The sequence below is a fragment of the Daucus carota genome, chromosome 9 (assembly GCF_001625215.2).
Source record: "Daucus carota subsp. sativus chromosome 9, DH1 v3.0, whole genome shotgun sequence".
Taxonomy (NCBI): Eukaryota; Viridiplantae; Streptophyta; class Magnoliopsida; order Apiales; family Apiaceae; genus Daucus; species Daucus carota.
In genome coordinates this window covers 15,570,443-15,581,358 of record NC_030389.2, presented here as the reverse complement: position 1 = coordinate 15,581,358, position 10,916 = coordinate 15,570,443, and the positions used below count along the sequence as shown (strand labels likewise).

Here is a 10,916-nt window from a genome sequence, read left to right as displayed (position 1 = left end):
TTCTAATATTGCTAGCCCTACCACGAAGCTTTCTCCTCTTTCAAAATAAATTTTTAAATAATTTTTTCATAGGTTATCTTTATATACTTATTTTCAATATTTGACTAATTTAAACACAAATGACAAGCTAGCGTAATGGTATAAAAGAAGTGTATGTTAGTGGATGCACTAAAGTTCGATTCTACGAAACCCCATACTTTTTGACAAATATTAGACAAAAGGATTAATCAATCTTCCACAAGTTATTAGATGTTTCAAAATATTATTAAAAAAAATTAAATTGTTATATTACATATTACTCCCTTCGTCCCAGCCAATTCTTCACATGAAGTTTAAGAAATAAGCATAAGGTAGTGGAGAAGATAGAAGATAAAGGAACTCATTGATTTTTAATATATAAAAGAGAGATAGGGGAGTAAAAGTAGTGTAAAAAGGGAGGAAATGTGGGAAACTGGTGAGACCCATTGACTATTTTTAGTAATTTTTGAAATGTAAAGAATTAACGGGATAACCAAAAAGGAAAACGTAAAAAAATGGTTGGAACTGAGGGAGTATCCAATTTCGAAGAAATCCCAAAATTCTATCTTTTTTTTTGACAATGCAGGCTTATATGCCTTACAAATAAATATTTGTTCTAATAATTTTCTGGTCCCGGGACAACAGGATAAACCCACCACTAAGCTATCCAATCTGCTCCCCAAAACACTGTCTTAATTATAAACTTATAACTTTTCTCCAACTATATAATCATAATTACTACTACTTCCATCTCATTTTGTTTGAGCTTTTTTGACTAACGCAGTTTTTAAGAAACGGATGGTTGACTCATTTTCAACCACATAAAGAGGATTACTGGATATTAAATGTGTGTAGTTTATGAATGTGTGATTGTAATAATTTTAAAAAAATGCTACAAATAAAAAGTTTTATCTTTTTTGGAACATAAAAAAAATGGTTTCACAGACGGGAGTATATATATTACTCCCTCTGTCCATTTGATTTTTATACACTTTCCTTTTCGGGATGTCCCATCCGATTCTATACATTTCAAAACTTTCCCAAAATAGTAAACTTTTATAATATAAAAATCCCATCCACCCACTAGTTCAATCTATTTTTTCAAATCTATCAATTAAATATGCATGGGTCCCACCACTTTACCTACTTTTCTTTTTCTTTCTCATTACTTTACACTATTTTATACATTTTTTTAGTCTTCATGTCCATTCCAAACGTATGCATCCCGAACGTATGCATCCCGAGAGGGACGGAGGGAGTAGTATGTTACTGACGAGATTCTCTTGTTTATAGAACAAAGAAAAAGCAAAGAAAAGAAAAGTAGAAAGGTGTTATGATATGAGTGGATGACTTTTGATTTTTCCCAAAACTCTTGGCCTTTTGTTTACCCTCCATAATATGTATGACTTTTAACTTTTCAAAAAAAAAAAAAAAAAAAAAAAAATATACATGCTCTTCAGGAGGTTTATACATGCTCTTCAGGTGCATTATACATGCTCTTCAGGAGCCTTATACATGCTCTTCGGGAGTCTTATATTTAGAAGAATATATAATGAGACATTCTATATAATAAAAGGGAAGTTAAGAAAATGAAGCAAGCTTTTCAAGTTTTGGGGGCATAGCTGTCATTTTCCATCCTAATTTTAAGGTTCACATCACTTTCTTTCCTTATTATAATTAGCATATATTTATATAATTTTTATGGGTAGAAGTCCTTCCCTCTCTCCTTACTTGAAAACGACTGCAAGCAACCTGTGGTCTACTTTCGTGTATATCCACTTCACACACATAAATTATTATAAATCACATTACCATTATATAGACACGCACACATTCTGCATATGCTCCACTAAAGGAGTCATATTTTATTTTTGTAAACTAATTGAACAAAAAAATAGCAGGACTTTCAAAAGTTTAAATATGTGGAAATAATTCAAAACTATAAAATTGCACTGCAGTTCTCACCCTGTTGGTTTTGATTCGACAGTTTAACTGCAATATAAAAATGGTGACAGTGATGGCATGAAATTTGATTAGATTTCGTTGTTTTTTAGCACGCATTTTGAGATATTTTATAAAAATATAATTTCATAATATATTTTACAAAAATTCTAAATAAAAATTAAATATTTAAATTTTTATTAATAAATAAATTAGCAAACATTATATAACTATATTCTATAAAAATTTCAAAATATATGGAAACAATGAAAGTAAACTATTTGTTGGACGCAGAGAGAAAAAAAACAAAAAAATGTATTTTATTTATTTAATGAATTAGCGGAATATAATAGAGAAAAGGACTTGATTAAGAAAAAGACTAGGGGAAGATATTGCGCGTAGAATAGCAATAGATAGATGCAGAGGTGTGTCATGTGTGTATATAAAGGGGGCATGTATGTAATGTACAGGAGACCGACTCAGACCAAAGACTAGAGCTCTTTCTTCTAAGTTTCGACTAGTTAATTACTCTATTTTTCTTGGGTTTCTCTCCATCTATCTCTCTCTTTTTCTCTCTCTCTCTTTCATTTTGCAGAATATAAAGTCTAGTGCGTGGATTTGTGGATCAGCATCACCAAAATCAAAAAAGTGGATATCAGAATAATGGGGGATCTTGACGCAACAGTGTGTTGTTTGTGTGGGGATATCGGCTTCCCTGACAAGCTCTTCCGCTGCAGCAAGTGCCACAATCGCTTCCAACACTCGTATGCAAATCCCCTCTCTTCTTCTCTTACATCTTTCTTTATTTATATATGCACACAAAAACCCATCTATCGTATGTCTTGTCTCCTCTCTTTTGTTATGCTTGTGACCTGTTGCTTTTATGTTAGCTTCTCTCTCTCCCTCTCTCTCTATCCCTCTCTCTCTCTTATTCTCTCTCTCTCCCTCTCTCTCTCTCTCTTATTCTCTCTCTCCCTCTCTCTCTTATTCTCTCTCCCTCTCTCTCTCTCCCCCTCTCCCTCTCTCTCTTACTCTCTCTTGTTCTCTCTCTCTCCCTCTCTCCCTTACTCTCCCTCGAAGCGCACATAAAATTTTGTGTAGTCGTGATCCTAGTCTTCCGTTGATTTTATGATAATTTACCCTTTACGCGGGGCTGGGATATGTAGCAATTTACATATTATTATTTCTAGCATTATTATATTGAGCGAAAAAGTGTATAGAGAAAAAGAAATAGCAAATGTTAAAGATTGAGAGCAACCTGGTGATAGATGGTATAGAATCAAAGATGTGCAATAGACTATTGCTTAGGCGGGTGTGTATGTGGCAAGACACACAGTATAGTTATGATGATGTATGCTCCATTTATAATTATTGCACACACTGGCCCATCATTCAAATCTATTTAGAATAATGGATCATACATACGTTTACATGAAATAACACATCTATATTTCATTATCGTTACAAAATATTATGTATCTATATAAATTCATGTTAATTTGGGACTTGGATTTTCACCATTATTGATGGTATCAATCTTATTATGCATTTAGCTATTGTTGCTTAATTGTTGTATATATATGGATGAATCGAGGAGTTGTATTTCTTTACATTGATCTGGTGCTTTTACTCAAAAGTTGAATCACTCATGTTGATTATATAGGTACTGCAGCAACTTCTATAGAGAATCACCGGAGGCGATAGCAGAATGTGACTGGTGCCAAAGTGCGGCAAACACTTCAAAACATGGAGGTTCATCGAAAAAAGCAATGGCCAGTGGCCTAGTGATCACTAACCGTCCATCATATTCCTCAGGCGACAAATCAAAGCAGCAACACGAAGACGACAACAAGGGAAAGAGCCCGTCCCCATCGCCCAGGACCGCCACTCGCAGGTACAAGCTTCTCAAGGATGTCATGTGCTAGCTACCTAAATCATCCAATGTGCATGCTGCCTACTTAACTAACAGCTTGATCAACTTTTATGTGTGTGTACAGCTATATATATGTGTGCGTGTGTGTGTAAATGAGCCAAGTTTAGGTTATCTTGTAATGTTTCTTCATGTTTTGTTTTAACTATGCTTTATCACAAGCTGTTATGTAAATGAGCTAGCTATATTTTCAAGTAAAGAGTGTGGACAATTTTGTACATGCAATATGCATGAAATGTGTCGAGACAACGTTAATTTCCCAAAGTTGAGGGGTTGATAAGGTGTGTCACACGTAAATTTATGTGTTTGCCGGGAGATGATGATCTTCATCGATCAATTAGCATAGCTCCTTTTTGATTATCTACAAATCACAATGCTTTCTGCATTAACTAATTTTTTGTGGACCAACTTATTAAGGCCCTGTATAGTTTTTTGGGTTACGGAAGTCAGCTCATACGGTTTTTGATTTTTGACACGTTATTTTAAACAAGTGTTTTTATTCCTATGACTGGAATTATTATTTTTAATTGTTATCTTTATATATATAATTTTAGAATATTTTATTTTAGCATATCATCAATCAAGCTTGTAAATAGGTTTCCAAAAAAAGAAATTAAAAGCCTATTAATATATGTGTGAAAAAATAATTTTTTACGGCATGTTTGGTTGTAGTTAAACCATTTTTGTGTGTGTGTTTAACTAAATTTGTAATTCTCTTTAATATCTTTTAGTCTTAAGTTTGCCTAATAAAATTTCTTTTTATCCATTCCCCCACCCTCCAATATGCATTTCTTTCTTTTTACTTAAAATTTATATATGAAATTATTAAAAATAAAGCAATAAGTGTAACATTCTTAAATACAAAAATTAAGTTAGTTATTATATTAAAAATGATATATTTATATATTATTTTATTAAAGAAGGTAATGATATTTATAAAAAAATTATATTAATTTTTAAAATTTAAACAAATTAAATTTTTTTATTCTTTCAAAATCATATAAAATCAGAAATTTCAAAATCATATAAAATCAGAAATTAGATGCGAAAATATCCTAAAATTTTTCGTTCCGTTTCAATTTCTTTTTTTTTCCCCTTGACGAACCAAACGATTCTTACTCAAGAAAATAGGTTTCTTGGACTTTTTCATCTCTCCGTTACTCGTGCCGGAAAAGGGTAGAGGGTTTTATTTATGAGAAGCAATCAAGCAAAGCGTATAGATATGGGCAGCCGGGGCGGAGGTATCAAGAAAGGTAGTGGGACCTCTTTTCTTAGAGTACTGATTGTAAAAGTTGACTGATTAAAACTTATATATGTATTTTATTGGGTAAGGTTCAAAAGAGAACATTAGAGAGAGAACTCATAGAACTCTTACTTTATTTCTAATATTAGTTATGGTTCAGCAGTAGAATTTCACATGCAAAAAATGTCAATATCTATGTATTATACTTTAAAATTATTTTTGAACACACACAACGATGAAAAAATATGAAAAAAACATGTATTTAGATTTAGATTCTAAAAATCTATTTAAAATTTAGAGTTCTGCAGCAGAACCTTAGTGGTTCTATGTCTCTATTTTAAGGGCTGGTTCTCTCTTAAGCGCGACCCATATTTTACATTATAATTTTAGCAGAAATGATTTGTTAATTTTAAGTCGGGATGACAATGAGTCGGATGAGTTCGGATATCTAAAAAATCTAAATTCAAATTCAAATTATTTTTAAGAGTAAACTTCAGAATTGTGGTCAAAATTTACACTAATTTTCAAAATGTTGGTCAGAATTTCAAATTCTCATAAAGGTGGCCAAATTTTAGCCCAGCTTTTTAAAAGTGTGGCTACCGTTAGTGACATTTAAGAGCATCTCCAACGGTGTTGGCTATAATCGTTGGCTAAATTGGATCTGTAAGACATTATGTAAAATTTGCTGAATCCGTAAGACATTTTGCTTCGATGGTATTAACTATATTGGTTGGCTATAATTTAAAAATAGTATGTTATTAATATTTTGATTGTTATAAATAGAATATATCACTTTAATATGATAATAAGTAATGTATAATCTTCCTACGGACCTAAAGTGGATCGACAAATATAGTCATCCCATAGGTGGTTGGCTATAATTATAGATAACATCTGCGGATGGTTGGAGCGTGAATTTTTAAAGTCATTAGCTATAATTTTTATTTTTGGTATGCCAAGTAAGATTTTAGCCAATGGGTCTTAATGGTTGGGGATGCTCTAACGGGAGCCAAACTTTTATAAAGCGGCGTCAAAGTACCCCTTTCTGAGAATTTGGAACTCTTTTTTATATCTCTTTGTCCGTTACTCTGTTAGTGACATTTAACGGGGAACCACACTTTTAAAAAGCGGAGGCAAAGTTTGGTGTAAATTTTGACCACAACTTTCAAGTTTACTCAATTTTTAAAATCCAAATTTAAATCCAATCGGGTTTCACATGTCAAATTCAAATCCACGGGATCGGGCTCATGTTCGGTTTATTCAAAACTCGAATTCCAAAAAGCAACTAGTATCATAGTAATTTTATCTTTAATTTTCTCGCGCTTGAATTTCATTTAATTTATATTTAAGCTACATTAATATATAATAAAGTATACATATTAATAAAATTTTAAATCGTATTTAATAATTTTTAGATAAAAATCTTCATTATATGGAGGCTGCAATTTTGAATTATTTCATTAATTAAACTAAAGAAGATACTATCATCTAGGAATATACACATCCATACTTATTTATATATATATCATAACCAAAATTCAGTATATCTAAAATTGAAAAAGTACATTAATATATTATATACTTATATAAATGTGTGTGTTGGATTTTTTTCTGGGTTTCGGGTTCGAATAAAATCTGGATCGGATATTGGATTTCGGGTTCGAAATACCTAATATCCAAATCCAAACTCTTCCGAATTTAAAAATGGATAATCCAAATCCAACATATCGGATTCTGTAAAATTTATTCGAGTGGAAATGGATCGAATATCCATAAATTTTTTTTGTCAATCCTAATTTTAAGTTTTTATTTTTAGTTACCTGAATAATTTTTAGAATAAAATTCAAAGAAATATTAGAAAATGACATAGCAAGGAAGTCTAGTCATAGGATACTTGAATTAAATGACAGGAACAGTGTTAAGTGTTACAGAAATCGAGAATCAGACTTAATCAGTTGAGCTACCGATTCAGGGATTAATCAGAAATTGGGGATTAATCGGAAGGTTTAATCAGAGTGAAAATCGGATTTATTTTAATATTAAAATATTATTTAATATTTAGTTATTATTATATCAACTATTTAGTAACTAATACATTCACTATATTCATAAAGTCTATAATTATTCATATTTAAAGTAATATAGTACTACCTCCGTCCCTATTTACTTGTCACTTTGACTTTTTGCACGTAACTTAAGGTGATTAAAGAACATATTTCTACTTATTATTTTTAAAATTTTCTTTTTCTGAATTAAAGTTTATAGTTTATATTTTTATTCACAAAAAGAAAATTTTAAAAATAATAAGCGGAATTATGTTTTTTAGTCACCTTAAATTACGTGCAAAAATTCAAAGTAACAAGTAAAAAGGGACGGAGGTAGTATTTTAATTTTAATAATTTATCATATATACTTCGATTAAGAAATATATATAAGGATTAATCGGATTTCGAAAATCGAATCGGTGGCTGACCTTGCAGGGGATTAATCGGGGATTAATCGGTTGAATCGGGGATTTTTAGAACACTGGTCAGGAATGAATTAACTATTTTAATCTTTTTAGACTTAAATTGAAAATATATAATATAAAACATATAATTTTATTTCAAGCCCCAACGAAATTTAAGTTCCAGTTAGCCAGTGTAGTCGAGATTGACAAGATATACATACAGTAAAAGAGAGCAGTGGAGCTAGCTAGGTTTCTTAAAATGGTAGGGTTTTATTGGTAGGGTTTTTGTCTCTGTCAAAAAACATGTAGAGGATTGTAGGTGGAAGCTGCATACTCATTGCTTTATTTGGTCTTTTCATGGAAAATTCAATGCAATTGGGAGGGCTTTTTGCCAAAGAAAAATTCATAGTACCTAAAGGCCAAAGCTGCCAACTTTTCTGATTCATTTAAAGTATACTCCTCCATCCCAAACTAGATGAGCTCGTTGACTTCGGACACGCACTATAAAGTCCATTGACCGTATAGCTACATTATTTATTTTTGAATTTTTATTTTTCCAAATAAAAATTTAGATATGAAATTTTCATTTACAAAAGAAAAATTAAAAAAATAAATTTCGGAACTATATGGTCAATGCACCTTAAGTTACGTGTGCAAAGTCAACTAACTCATCTAATTTGGGATGGAGAGAGTATATGAGTACCAGTACGTACTATTCATTTCATTACATGTTTTACTCCCCGACTGACATGTATTTCACTATTCTGATTAAGTATTATTTTATAATTTATTATCGAACTTTTTTATGAATAAATATTTTTTTTGAAACCAAAAAAAAAAAAAAAATATTTATTCATAAAAAAGTTCGATAATAAATTATAAAATATTTAAATATTATATTTAAATATTTAAATATTTAAATTATGAATAAATATTTAAATATTATATTTTCACTCACAAAAGAATGAAAATAATTTATAAAATTATATTTAATCAAGATATTAAAATATATGATCAATCTCCGTAATTCAATATAAAGAAACTGCTGAAAGAGGGGGAGTACCGATATTCATGAGATCCTTTCCATCTCTATTATTGTTGTCTGCCTGTATCAAAGAAACGCAATCATAACAGACTAATGGTACTAGTCCCATTTTAAGACTCCTAGTAATAGTGTTAATTATAGTCTTAATCTCCTTTGATTTTGTGGGCTCACCCTTTTCGAGTTTGCTTTTTTTATTTTTACTTTTCAAGACATAAGTTGGTTTATTCGCTGGCCATAATATCTACCGGGACTTTTGTTGCCCATTGCCATTCTCACATTGCACGCAGTATCACCCACGATATTTGAGTTGCATTTGGCAGATTCTAGATTCAAATAGATCAAGTTGAATGAAGTTCAGTTCATATTGCTTAAAATTATATAATTGCAAATTCGTTGAATCATCAACTTTTTGTTTCAATCAGATTTGAAAAAAATCTAAACATTTTTTAATAAGCAACTTTTATTAAAACACTCAAGTCCAACAAGAGAATGGGTAAGTATACACACGATCTAGAGGGGAAAGCCTGAACTTGAACCTAAAACCAACAACCAGAAGCCTACAACAACCAAACCTATGAAAAGTTTATGGTTTTGTCGGTGATCGAAAAACTCCCGAACTCCCAGGAAGAGTTTGCTCTCCTCCTGAAAAGACAGAATAAAGAGATCACCTGGACTAACCTGATGCCGGACATCTCTGCGCAGGAGTAGCATAAGTCCAAACAGGGACATGTGATGCCAACTGAATCTGGCAGCTCGAAGGTCAATTTAGTGATTGTGGGGACAGAAAAGAAAGTCTATCGCTAAGAAGGAGAACACTAAGCCCAAAACTGACAAGGGCAAGGCTAAGAAACCAAAGGCAAACAACAGTCTTGTGGACAGGTTTATCATTGGAGTAAGGACTATCCTGTTAAGAAAGCGAAGAAAGTTGAAGTGGTAGCACAAGCAAATACTTTGCTTGGAACCACTGGTATGTTAATTACAACCCTGAACTACTTTCCACTTATCTGTCTAATGAGTGGTTGATTGATACTAGAGCTAATGTGCATATTTGTGCTGATATTACTCTGTTTGTATCTTATCAATAGATTCATGGGATGATAGCGACTATGGTGAATGCTAGTGCTGCTCAAGTTCTTAAAATAGGAAACGTGGACCTGAACTTTGGTTTTGGGCATGTTCAATCCCTTAGTAGAGTGCATCATGTTCCCGAGATTCATTGAAACATTATTAGTGGTAGTTGTTTAGTTAAAAATGGATTTGAACTTTCTTTACAGTGTAATAAAGTTGTTATTACTCAGACTGGTGTATTTTTGATAGAATATAATTATATATATATTCTATATGATTTTATTTCCATATTTAATTATATATTTTGCACTGATTTGGATATTTATTTAATTGATTTCATATTTTTTTACTGTAGAGAATAAAGAATTCCAAGTTGAGAAGGATTTGAGGAAAAAGAACTATTTTGGAGATATATTCTAAGGAAATTCGGATTTATTGGGTTCTACCCAATCTCTGCACTGTTTGGGCCATAACTTGAGTTCTGGATGTCAGATTTGGACGATCTTACAGCCCACGCGAAGCTCTTGGAATTCTCTTTAATTTAAAAGTGGTCCAAGAATCAAATTCCAACTGAAAAATCCCGAAATCAGAGCAGAAAAGAAAGCTACGAACTTTGATACAAAATCCTATTTGGTTTTGGAGTTTTATTTTATATTATTTCAAACATTAAAAAGACTTTTATTATTGGAGAGAGGACTAGTTTTTATCATTGTACAATGTTAGATTAATATTAGGGTTAGAGAGAGACTAATGGAGGAACTATAACTTTCTTGGATGACAACATTAAAGGTTACAAGTTTTCTTCTCTAATTTTCATCTCTTTTCTTGTTAGTTTAATTATGTATTTTGAATATTCTAGTTGCTTTAGTTGTTTATTTATTTTTGAGTAGTGTGTTCTAGGGCTCAAGGGGAAGCCATGTTTGCACTATGATGTTGGCTTGATTTTCATAGTGATTTAATTGATTGGTTATTCTAATTGATATGTTTTAATATTGATATGTGTAATCGGCCTATATCATGAATTGATTCTACGGCGAATAGGAGTATGATCGAGAGATATACTACTAGAGTCACACATACAATTAACAAAATTGAATTTGAGTGCGAGAGCATCATTGGATTTCTGAAAGTATTAATACTCGAGAGAGATTAACCTTGCTTTAATTGTCCGATTAATTGAATTACTAAAAGTGATTATAAAGTAATCATGTTTAGAGAGTGT

General features: G+C 31.4%; 1 protein-coding gene across 1 annotated transcript; it reads left to right on the top strand.

Annotated features, from left to right (window-relative positions):
* The first annotated feature begins 2,468 nt into the window (after positions 1–2,468).
* Positions 2,469–4,107, top strand: LOC108192681 (ASI1-immunoprecipitated protein 2). The gene is made up of 2 exons (XM_017372946.2): positions 2,469–2,723; positions 3,623–4,107. The coding sequence occupies exons 1-2, from the start codon at positions 2,623–2,625 to the stop codon at positions 3,882–3,884; spliced, it is 363 nt and encodes a 120-aa protein (XP_017228435.1). The 5' UTR covers positions 2,469–2,622; the 3' UTR covers positions 3,885–4,107.
* Positions 4,108–10,916: the final 6,809 nt, after the last annotated feature.